This window comes from Paramormyrops kingsleyae, chromosome 1 (assembly GCF_048594095.1).
Source record: "Paramormyrops kingsleyae isolate MSU_618 chromosome 1, PKINGS_0.4, whole genome shotgun sequence".
Classification (NCBI taxonomy): Eukaryota; Metazoa; Chordata; class Actinopteri; order Osteoglossiformes; family Mormyridae; genus Paramormyrops; species Paramormyrops kingsleyae.
In genome coordinates, this window is record NC_132797.1 from 26,061,998 (window position 1) to 26,074,928 (window position 12,931).

Sequence of the window (12,931 nt, forward strand, 5' to 3'; positions counted from 1 at the left end):
CCAGACGATCAGTTTCTCTCCAAATCATTTATTATGGAGTTTAGTCCCTTAAAATCTCTGGTGATCCCCAGCTAAGTGAACGCAGAGTGCCACAGGACTCACACAGCACAGACTCCATGGAGAGGACCGTTTGAATTACACCCTGTCCCACTCAATCTCCACATGGGAAATTGCCTTACATTGTCAGTTTGCCATTTTCAGCGTGCACAAAATTCTCTCTATATAGTATTTTTGGCTTTTTTCCAGTAGTGTCTCCAGAGTTCTGTTGTGTATGTACATGCATTTCCAGGTCATATTCTGTGTGCATATGCATTTCCACGCAGCATACTGTGTGCATATGCATCTGCATCTCTAAATGCATCTACACAGAGAATACTACCTGGAAATGCATATGCAGACAGAAAACTATTTGGAAATGTATGTGCACACAGAATAGTACTTGAAAACTACAGTACAGTAGAATACTACCAGGAAATGCATGTGCGCACAGTATATTACCTGAGATTGCATGGGCACAGAGAATACTATCTAGAAATATATGTGCTCACAAAATACTACCTGGAAATGCATATGCACAGAGAATACTACCTGAAAACATATATGCACATACGTTGTATTCTATACTGTGTGCATGTGCATTTCCTAGTAGTATTCTATGTGCACAAACGTTTCCAGGTAGTAAGTATTCTGTCTGCACATGCACTTCCCAGGTGTTGCTACGCTTTTGTGAAGAGCCGTTTTGATGCAATCTCTCCCACGCTTTTGTAACACCACTCCGGCAAGAAAACAATGACAAGTGAACGCAAATGGTTTCAAAGGTTCCCCCTGCTCCTCGCCCCCACCCGAGGTGTCTTTGAGGAAGTCACTAGCTATTAAATGTACTGCATGGTGAGTCTGGCTGTACTTCCTGAACCTGTTCAAGTCCTCGGGAGCAATTCTGCCACCCGGTCGTCTTATTGGTAAATGAACAGTGATTATAATGCCTGGATGTGATTAACTGAGAGTGTGATCTCAGCCTGTGGATCTTCACTTTGGTAAATCATTATTCCCAGAGCAGAGATGCAGTCAGTCTGTAACTACCAATGCCCTTGAAGACCCTCCCAGGTGGAGACCACCTATGATAATTAGCATTAAAAGGACGTCTCTGATAGGAAGAACACCATTGTCTGGTTACATGTTAATATTATAGATATTAAGATTATGCCCTACCACTGTCACTCACTGGCTCACTGTCTACTGGATGACGAGTATCTCTAAAGTATGTCACTCCTGGATGCTGTGTTCCTCTATATCGCACTTTGACTTCGACTTAGACCTTGTCTCCTTACTGGACTCCCTCCTGGGTGATATTTGTGTGTGTAGCATTCCTGACACGAGGTTTCTAAGTAGTCTTCCAGTAGCTTTTTCTCCCCAGATACCTTGTACTTGTCTCGGGTCAGTCACTGGAAGTTCAGGCCAGCAGTACTGGTGCAGCTGACTCCTTGACAGCTGTAGTCTTGTTATTCCTGCGGAGGGAGTTTGACCTCGAAATGTGCAAGAGAGCAGCATCAGCGATCTGCGGGGCCGGTGATGTTTTGGTGGTTCACGGTCATGGTGGGTATTTGACAGAAGCGTGGCTGGCTGTGCAGTGCTGGGCTGGAGCTGACAGATGGTCCCCAGGCTCTCCCCAGGGCTGGGCTGGAGCTGACAGGCGGTCCCCAGGCTCTCCCCAGGGCTGGGCTGGAGCTGACAGGTGGTCCCCAGGCTCTCCCCAGGGCTGGGCTGGAGCTGACAGGCGGTTCCCAGGCTCTCCCCAGGGCTGGGCTGGAGCTGACAGGCGGTTCCCAGGCTCTCCCCAGGGCTGGGCTGGAGCTGACAGGTGGTCCCCAGGCTCTCCCCAGGGCTGGGTGGCCGTCTGCTCTGACCGCAGAGGCTTTACTGGGTATTTCAGACTCACCCCAGAATATCCAGAGGGACTTGATATCTCGGCTATGCCTGCTTTGTTCTCCCCAGTGTGAGGTTTAACATGCGGGGGGTGGATGTTTCTTTCTGTATCTCCAGGGGGGGGAAATAAATAAATAAATTCTGTCATGACTTGATGAATTGTTCCTGAAGTGGATTTGGGAATAAAACATACTGAATAGCCGTGCAATCTGAAGGAGTTTCTACTCCCAAGCGAATTCATTCAGTTCAGATTTTAAAAGAACAACACCAAAATAAACATCCTGTTATGAAATCCAGCCACACATACTGCCTGTATATAGATTATTATTATTATTATTATTATTATTATTATTATTATTATTATTATTGTTGTTGTTGTTTTATCATTGTAGTTGTTTGTTGTGTCCATGCAATATACAGCCACGCTCCCTGGAATCCTGGCACTGCACGTCACCCCACCCTGGTAACCTTGCCAACGCTGCAGCCCTATTGGCTTATCCCTAGCCTTGCTGGCCATCGCAGAGCCTCTTTTCCATAGCATCCGAGCACGCTGCCCACCAACACCCACCAGGCCGTCTTGCTGGCAGCGTCGTGAGCCATAAACCAACTTAGAAAGCATGGCATCGTGCCCCCCTTTGCGTCGACATTGCAGCCGTCCCGGAAACGATTGCCACGGTAACGTCTTCATTTGAAGACGGGAAGGAGAAACATAGACCCTGCTTGTTTATTAATCCGTATTGTTCCCTGGTACAAAAAATCACACCTTGTTCCAAAGACTAATACGGAGAGTGTAGAATTACTTAAATGTAAATGAGACTTATTGTTCTTCCAAATTGTAAAGGAAATCGGTAACGATGAAAAGGGGAGATTTATTTAAAGGGTTTATAATTGCAGGGCTGACACCATTGTCTCCATTTCCTCCATCATTGTGTAGCATAAATGATCAAAGATCAGTGATCAAAGCCGTTGGCCTTTAGTATTCTTATAAAGGGGTTTCATACTGTTTTAGAAACCTGTGAGGATTTCTGCAAGGATGATCAGGCTCCTTTGAGCTCCTCATCACAGTGTCCTCGCTGCCTGGAAACGGGCGTCACGGCGATGGAAGCTCAAAAAGGTGGGGAGCCATAGCAAGGTGACATCATTGAAAGGTGCCTCGAAATAGTGTCAGAGTAACAGTGGAGGGCTATGTGATCTTAGACCTTCGCGGCCGAGGGCGTGTAGTTAGCAATTAGCAGTGCTCTTCAGTTTGGTCTTCACCTATACGGCCAAAGTCCAGAGAGATTTATGCTTTTCTGTTGGACCCTGTGGCCAGCAGAGTGGCTTCGTGGTTATAGCGCCATTGCCTCACACCTCCAGGTTTGTGCCTTTGAATCCCGCCCCCAAGGTTCCCCCTGCAGTGTGTGGGTTTTCTCCAGGAAGTTGGGAATCCTTTTGCAGTGTAACTGGCCACTGTAAATGGTTTGACTGTGACATGGCCTGCAGAAAGAGAGAGAGTGTGAGATGGCACTTTTCCACTGGCATACAGGAACCGAGCCGTACTTGTCTTGTACCATGAACGGAGACTAGTTCCAGCGCGGTTCCAGCTCGCTTTGGTTTTCCACTGCACTTGGTCGGCTTGGCAAAGGCGTTGTCAGGTTTGCAGAGCGCCAATAACGTAAACCCAAAGAGACGTTTAGTTACTGTTTACATGGTGTAAACTCACTCCTGTGAGAATCACCGTCATGTTAGCATGAAACGTAGGGGAATTGGCATTTATTTGCTTGTGTAAATTTGCATTACAAATCCATTCCGTTCAGATGTTCTATAGTACTTTAAGTAGAGGGTTGGAAATTTCCAAGTATGCATTAATGAATTCCGATGTGCGACACTGCTAATAATTAATAATATGTAGAATATGCAGTTTTTGCCTTCAGATAATCCATGGATATCGATGCAGATCACTGGTACCTCCATACATTTCGAACAATCAGATGTTGGATGCAACCATCTGGGATTTGGCACACTGTAGGAAGGCTGAGTCAGCAGGGGAAGGGACAGGTTCGGGCACGGCTCACAGACTGCAATAGAAAATTGTAAGTTTGTGGTATGGCTTGGTTCCTGGTGGCAGTGGAAATGTGGCCAGATGGATGGATGGATGGATGGATGGATGAATGGATGGATAGATAGATGGATATGCAACTCCACTTTCTAAACAGGCAGGTCATGATTTAACCCGTTTAAATGGCTCATTAATCTTTAACCTAATTAATCTGAATTGTTTGACATTGGAAAATAAAATGCCTAATTACATAATTAGCTCAACTGAGGTGGACTGAAAATATCTGTGTCTCTGCATGTCTGTGCATCTGTGATTTCCCACACATTGAGAAGCCATATAGTTGGTTATATATGTGGTTGGGTTTCTTTTCAGGGGAAATGTCCTTTTCTGGGTATAACCTCCATAGACAGTCAAGGATCTTTATGACCAGTAGCATAATTATGGGATTAAATGAAGTTAATTAGAACTTTAAGGCTTTTTCAGTTTGTTTAAATTTTTGCATTTAAGGGTGACAGTTAATGACCCGGCAAGCTATAAATTGTATGCTGGCATTAGTCACGCATGTAGGACTCACGGGGGAGAGTCGAGCTTTATTCTTAATACCCCAGCAGCCAGACCTGTGGATGAGAGCCTGACACGCGCGTCACTCTCTATCATGCCGACGGCAACATCCAGCAGCGGCTGGGGACCGGGTCGCTCCTCTGTACCACAAATCCTGGATCACTGACTCCTCCCCTCCCCTGAAGGAGCTTTCTGCACTGTTAACTCTGCAGTAGGTTCTTGTGAACTAGAGGACCTCCCCCAGGATCAGCACTTAATCTGATAGGAGTGATCTTATGTCTTTGAACATTTTCCTCTTGGACCATAATACACATACAAACATGACCCATCCAACCTCGGTGAAATATTCCTCTGGGGTAAATTATCTGTGTTTTAAATGTTTTTGTCCAGGGTTTACAGCAGAGCTAAACAATCCCACGATGCATTGCTCTTCCTGCACTGATTAACCTTGGTTTTATGCATCTTGATGTTTTTTTTATCCTTTGTTTTATGCAGTTTACAGTAATGTGCTCAAGGCTATTGCAGCAGGATGCACGTGGTATCCATGTTGCAGTCATCATTAGTCGTGTCTTTTATTGGCCTTGTTAACATACATTAATTGGATCCGAGTCGGGTGATCTCCGTGCATCAGTGTGTCTGGACGCCACCTGTCACGAGCAAGGCGTGATTAACAGGGTGCGTGGATCAGGCCAATCCAGTAGGTTTCCTGACCCCACCCCCCATGTGTCGTCCGTCCCCCCAGCTGAGCGAGACCCTGACAGCATGGAGCAGGCCCTGCACCAGTCCGTCTTCCTGTCAGCGATGTCGCCACACCCCGGCCGCGAGCTGCCCCTCTGCTGGGAGCAGCACTGCAAACTCCTGCCTGGGGTGGTGGGAGTTCCAGCCAGCAGCGTGGCCCAGTGGACCGTGGAGGAGGTAGGCGAGGACCCGCGGGGCGCTTGGAGGGGGGCACTTGGAGGGGGGCGGGAGGGTGTATCGAAGGCCTGCCACCAGCTCAGGAATCACTTAGGGAGATGTAGATATGGCCACAGGCAAAATGCAAAATCCTCACGTGCTGATAGTCAACTGAGGACTTAAGCAGCTACATAGAATGTTTACAGGTGGGCGGATCAGTAAATGGATGGATTGAATCGATGATATGAGTAGGTGGATGATGGATGGATGATTAGTTGGATGCACTGATAGATGGATGGATGATGGATTAATGAATGGGTCAGTGAATCGGTGGATGCATGTGACAGTTTCCTACAAGACCCTCAGCTGTAGGATGAATGTGGGCGACGCAGCTTATGCTACATGCTAAGAATTTCATTGCACACATTTGACTATAAATTTCTTGAATGCCAAGGCCCGTGGCCCCATATCCTTAATGATAATAATGGGGTTAAAATCCCACTCCATCACAGAGCAGCAAAAAGCTTCCAAAGTGCCATCGTGCCACTGATCATTACTGATTGTTCAAGCTGCAGTCAGAATGTTCCCAGTTAATACTTACGATCACTTTATCTCTCTGAGATTTTGTTTCTTTTTCATTTAATTTCTTAGCCGAGGAGATCATACATCTCATGGAGAGGAAGCTGTTAAACCATTTCTTTCTCAGCAGATTCTGTCTGGATAAATATAGGCCAGAGTATCATTGTGATACTGGAATCTCTAATTGTGTTACTCGTACATTTCCTTTGTATTTATAATACTGCTCTTCCACTTCCTCTGTCTGTCCTCCCATGACACTGTCTGCCCTCCTCACAGCCCGACAATGACAGATGAAAATCCCTCAGCTTGAATATTTTGTCGTTTTTCCTCTAAATCGGATCTCGCGAGCTGTGATGTCGGGGATACGTCTGATCTCCATGGCAATGCGCAGAATGCCAGTGGATCTACAGGAGCGAGTCAATGTCAAGGGTAGTGATGTGATAACGCCCCCTAGGGGTCGTGCAGCTCAGACGGGGGCTCGCCGGACGATTGTCAGAGGGAAACTTGGGGTCCTGCAGTCCCACAGAACCTTCTGGAACAGTCCCAGCTGTCAGCTGTAGCCTGTCCAGTAGTATCCCGACATCTTTATACACAAAATAAACAAAATAAGCGGTAGCTACAGATCGCAGATCACAGAAAACAGCCAAATGGGAGATCATGTAACCGCAGAATGACGATATGAGAAATTAATGTGCATCACAGTTTTTTCTCTTGGCTTAATATTAATGGCATATGACATTATATGTGTAAAACTTTAATGTTATAGGTGTTTCACCCTTTTGCTGATCTGGGTCATGCAATATCAGGATTTTCTCAGGATAGTTGTTTAGACTAAGTATTGTCTGCTAGTGCCAGACATTCACTGAACGACAGACTCAGGCCACACCGCAATCATCTGATGGATCCTGCTCTCCGTTTATCTGCAGATCTTATAACTGCTTCTCACTCGAGGTAAAGCCAGCGCTCAACGCTCAAGAGCCGGCCAACCTCTACAGCCAAAGATCTGTATTAAATCACTGTATAATGCAGCATCTGTGTATATTCCTACAGGAAGGTCCCTTCGTTTATGTGAAAGTCACACCCTTACGTCAGCGTTTCTGAAAGTAAGAGTCAGTGTCGTGGCTCAAGGTCGCAGCCGCGCGTGCCTCATGGTGCGTTTCATAAGCGTTTAATAATAACGAAAGGCACTATATTATGATGATGTGGTTTGGTTAGTGGAGAGTTTTCTTTGCACTTCCAATAAGCAGCTTCAGCTGTTCCTCCGAGAGTTTCAGCGCCGCAAAAAGGACGATTAGGATGGGAGTTTCCATCTGATCGAGGTTCTGATTTTTGACCTTGACCTTTGATGAGGTTTTCCCGCGGTTTGACTCCTCAGCAGCCAAATATGAAGACACCCACCATCCCCCCCCCCCCAATACCGCCTTAGCGGTTCGGGTTTATTTTAAGCCACCGCCTCCCCTGGGGAGGAGGAGGTCATTTGGAGGTTCATGCCGGACGGCTAGAACCCGTCGGGTCCATAATGTCACATCGTGTTGCATTAAGCTAGTTCCACTAAAATCACCAGTAAACCACAGTGACTTCCCTGTCACCGTGATACAAACACAACTGTCACCTTCATCGGCAGATTTTACCATATATTTAGGTGACTGGCTAAGATTTTGTGTGTGTGGTTCTACTGAGTCTTATTAGAACTATTCTGGTATCTATACATAGATCTATATATCTATATCTATAGATCTATAGATATAGGTACAGATCAGGGGTACTCAACTGACAAAACACAATTTAATCCAGACCATGCTATCAATCTGCCCCTCCCCAACAACCTTGTTCTGCAAAATCTACGGGGGTCCCTGGAAGTGAACCTTGGCTTTATATTGCTAATGGAATTTGAACCTTGGGGAAAAATACTTGAGCACCCCAGGTATAAATCATATAATATATAATTGAAATTTTTTATAATACATTAGTATCAAGCTTTACTTTGTGTAATTAAGATGCAGTTTTTTTGTAATTATTATTAAATCATAATTACAGTTCTTAAAACTGTATTTTTGTGCAATTAACTTATGGATTAAAGCAAACCTTATGGCGTAGAAGCTGTGTTTATTGTTAATTGGAACATCTGGCCACTGATTGGATGGATCTCACACCAGACACACCAATGGCAGCGTTTGTTTACAGTTCTGTGGGAGATGATGGGTGCAACAGTGTCATAATTTGCATATGAACATAAACAGCACTTCAGTCTGGTGCACCAGACCAAAAAATTAGGTAATAAGACTTTTTCAGAACTACTAATGAACCGTCCAAATGATGCTCCTTGTAAAGGGTCTAGTTTATTACCTTTTTGACTGTGTTGCACTGGAAATAGTGGACAATGTAGAATCGAGAGGCCATATCTGCATTGATGATAATTATATGTTTATGGGGGCAGTGTGTAGCTCATTGGGTTAGGACGCTATGCCTGTGATCGGAAGGTTGCCAGTTCAAATCCCAGGGGACGGCAGACTGATGTCACCATTAGGCCCTTGAGCACCACCCAGATCCTTCAGTAACTTCAAGGATTGTCTGACCCTGCTTTTGTGGGGGGGGGGGACATACATTGCTTTGGATAAAATATCTATTTAAATAAATTAACTGTTGCAAGCCAGATATTTGACATTTTCCTAGCTATGTATCTGAGTGACTGCAGAGCAAAACAGTTATTTTGCTGACTTTTACAGTCGCTTGAAAGTTGCTGTATTTTTTTTTTATTTAAAAATCACAGTTTATCGTCACTGTTGTGTTTTTCAGTATAAACTCAGGTTATCAAGTCATAGCCGTAATCTACATTATTATCGGAAAACATTACAGATATAACTGTGTCTGTCAGGCACTTTATCTGGCTTTTTCTGCAGGGCAGCGCTGTCCAGCTCCCTGCCTAGACCAAGAATAACATAGAAGAGTAAGTCCACATTTACCCATTTGCCACCGGATAGTGGGCTGCCATTTTCGGAGGGTTTTGTGCCATTTCCAGGCAGCAGAGATCAAAAACGAGGCAGAGTAAGGAAAGCACCCATTATGCAGACATTTAACTGTGAGTGTTTAGTCCAACAGTCACTCCTGGCCTTGCTACTGAGATATATGAACATTCATGCAGGATCGTTTACTTATTTAGACACTTTTATCTGAAGTGATGAACACTTTTTCGGGAAAGCAGGGTCAGCCAGACCCTAGAGCAACTGGGAATTAAGGGAGCTCAAGGGCCCGATGGTGACATCACTCCCCCAGTTATGGGATTCAAAGCAGCAAACTTCCAATCACAGGCACAGCGTGTAAACCTGCTGAGCCGCACACTGAAGATCACATTTGTAAATTGAAGGTGTTGATACTTTATAATTCAGAAATATATAAATGATTCTGTTGACGTTTAGGTAACACCGTGTTCTATATGCAGCCCAAATCCGCCCTGTTTTCTGTTTATTTCTTCTTTTTTATGATAAAACAGCAACTGTTTTTCCATCGTATTTACGCAGTATACCAAGTTAAATTGGAGGCCAACTGTAATCCGCATTGCCATATTCTGATATTAAGAAAGTAACTTCATCTAGCAGATATTTTACTTAATAATGATACATGTAACTAACTAAATATGTACTGGTACCAGTGGTAACTACTTCATCATATAGAAATCCATTTGTGAGCTTGTAGAGTCCATGATTATAAATTCTGAAATCTTGAGTTCACGACAATTTATTTGGGAGGGGGGATGGATTCCAGCACAGAAAGTACCAGAAAAACAGGTGGGGAGTCCCTGTAGGTGGCTGCTTGCGTAAGGGATTAGCGGGTAACCGTTGATCCTATTTGGGAAGCTGAGCTGGAGGCATCCTGCGATTCTGCAGGCCCTCGTCCTGAGAGCCTTCTGATCCGCAGGGTGGAATAATTCTTTTAACCCCTAGGATGATTTAATGCTCCTTCAGGCTGTGATTTGACTGTAGATGCCCATAGGGTCGTCCATGCAGTGTCTGGGTTCTTTCTTCGAGGTTCCTCCAGGGAAACGGGTACTCCAAGGTGAACATGCTGCCACCAGTATAGCCGCTGGGGCTATCTTTGGAGCCAGGATGCAGCATAGCAACAGGAATGCCAGCCATTTTATTGACCACACCGTGGATACTTAGTTTTGTGATTGGCTGGATGCTGCAGCATAACCTTCTCCCAAATGGTTCTCAAACCTGTAGCTGTCATTAACATAGAAGCTCCACCCCCTTTGAGATGATCCCATCCAATCGGTGTCCGCTTCTTTTTCGTCTAGGTGTCCGAGTTCATCCAATCGCTGCCCGGCTGTGAGGAGCAAGCCAAGCAGTTTAAGCAGGAGGTAAGGAGGCCGGAGTGTCCCTGGTGCCCTTCATGCAGAGGAGGAAGATGCACCATAAACAATAAGTAATATGTGATGTTAGCACTCTGCTCGTGATGCAGTGGCTACACTGCCAGGAAGGAGGGGCAAACTGCTGCAAAAAACATGCAGAGTTTGTAAGGATGTACTCAGTCTGAACGGCATGCAGTTTCTGCCAGAGATGCTTTTGCCAAAAGCTGAGTTCATGGTGATACATGAATCTATCAGGAGGCTGGAGTCTGAATTAAAAATTAGTCAAGGTGATGTAGCGATTGTACTGGAGACTGGGGCACATCAAAGACTGGAGTCTCTGGCAGCCCACTGTCACTGACAATATAATAGTTTAAAAAGAGAGAACGTAACAACCACTCACAATAGTTAGCATCAATCGCTAAATATTTTACTGGTTTTTATTGTTTTTACTGTCTTCCCCCATTATGGGGATCTGAATTGAATGAGCATGGTTGGTCCATCTTTTGTCCAGCAAATAGACGGGAAAGCCTTTTTACTGCTGACACAACGTGACATTGTGAAAATCATGGGAATGAAACTGGGGCCGGCTTTGAAGATCTACAACTCCATCCTGATGTTCAAGCACGCTGAGGACACCCGGCCAGCAGGGGGCGACGCCGACATTGACACCTGAAGCCAAAGTGACTCCACCGTGCACGCACACCTCTCCGAATCCGAGAGCAGCGGCACACAGATTGAGGTGGAAATAAAACAATAAACACCTGGTTTATACTAAATTATTTACGTGATTGTCCCGGTGGCCTTTTTCACCGCGACATGGCCTCTAAGCCGAGGTTTTGCCTTCGCAGCAGAATATTTGAGTGCAGCTCCAGAGCACATGTGTTTGTTTATATGTTTATAGATTTTTGCTTGCTGTAATGTTCCACAATAGGCTGCAGAACTGACAATCGCCATGTGTAGGGATGGAATCTCACTGAGGCTGTTATCTGCTGGGTCACAATGGTGCTACCATCATTCCTAAATATAAACGGGAGACCAGATTGACTTCTCATGCATCGTCTTCTTTTACCTACTGAATCCAATCCAGAAGCAACCTGCTAATTTTGCGGACTTTTATTTAATTACATTTTGTTCAAATGCTATATAATTTCACTGTACCAAACTACTGATTCATTCATATTTATTGTGAGCTCTTTGCAAGTATTTGCAAGTGAAGGAATTTAATATATTGTGTACCTCTGGAACATCAAAAGAGTTTAAGTTGTTACAGATTTTATTTAATATTCTATTACACATTTCAGAGTTTTTAACAGGGAATTGGATAGTTAGAAACAATAGTTGTGTAGGAATATAATACTTAGTTCTTAAAAAGCAGTACTTTATATCTTTTCAGTAGCTAAAGCATCATATTGACTGATGGTTTCATTGCAGACAGTCTATATTTTCCCTTTTATTACATCCTGGCATGCAGAAGTTCTTTTGTTCCATGGGGATTTAGGCAGATGTACGAACAGGTATGACAGCAAACATACTTCAGGAAATTAATGAACTGGTTACAGCTCATTTCAGCCTTGCCTTTTTTAAAAAACAAAAGAACCTATGAAAACACAAAACTTGTAGTTTGTCGTTTATAGCCAAGTAAGATACAAAAATAAATAAATCTATATTTGCTATGTATTGTAAGAAATGGTGCAACGCCGAGGACTGGAGCACTCGCTCTTCGCGGTAACCCACTGGATTTTGGTAGCTTAATCAACAGGACAGCAACAAACCTTCAGGAATGTGAATCTGTTTAATGTCAAAGATCTTTTCCAGAGGTCTTCTATCTAAACATTTAGAGTATTCAGATATATATATATTTTTTTCTTTCCGTGCTTTTACTTCTGTGTTCAGAGAACGAATTCTCTGTTTTCCTTAGTGCATGACATGTACCAGAGTAAGCAGGCATAAGCTCTGGCCACTGGAAGTGACAGTCTTATCATAAAGTTTACTATACCTGTTTGTAATGTACTGTACATGTTTATTGTACTACGTTCTTAACTTTGAATTTCCACTTTATACAATAAAAAGACTATCAAACCTCATGATTAGCCCCTTATCATTGAAGAAAACAATGGATAAGTCACGCTCGCTGCTTTAATTTTGTGGTTTTTCTAAGCTTCCTTTTAAGGGGCATCTTTGTAACAATCACCCAAATAGTTAGATAAGGAGCCTTGTGATTTTCAAAGTGCAGACGTAACTGTGCAGATGTACGATGGCTCAGATTCAATGCAGCCTGGAAATTTCTTATGGCTGCAGAACAAACAGAATGATGTGTTCAGATGATTGAGCTTCTGTCTCTTGTGATAGATGGACAATTACTCGTGCATATTTGAACGACTTGTAAGAAGTTCTTCACAAAAAGAAGTTCCAGTGAGTTCTCATTTATGAAGCCATAGAAAGCAAATTGTTCCTTAATGTTTTGCCGAATTAAACTTAACACAAACAGTAACGACCAAATGGACTGATTAATTTAAACAGTCAAGAGTGATTTCAGGGTCTTGTTATTTTAATGCCAACAGTCACTTAACATGTTGTATAACATCTTG

General features: G+C 43.9%; 1 protein-coding gene across 3 annotated transcripts in view; it reads left to right on the forward strand.

The window, feature by feature from the left end:
• LOC111850092 (lethal(3)malignant brain tumor-like protein 4) overlaps positions 1 to 12,427 on the forward strand; it is a 67,704-nt gene extending 55,277 nt beyond the window's left edge. For all 3 annotated transcript variants that reach the window (XM_023823606.2, XM_023823609.2, XM_023823608.2), the window contains exons 17-19: positions 5,265 to 5,437; positions 10,290 to 10,352; positions 10,855 to 12,427. In XM_023823606.2, the coding sequence (XP_023679374.1) occupies positions 5,265 to 5,437; positions 10,290 to 10,352; positions 10,855 to 11,016 (398 nt within the window). In that variant the 3' untranslated portion in view covers positions 11,017 to 12,427. The remainder of the gene's footprint in view (positions 1 to 5,264; positions 5,438 to 10,289; positions 10,353 to 10,854) is intronic.
• The last annotated feature ends 504 nt before the right edge of the window (positions 12,428 to 12,931 follow it).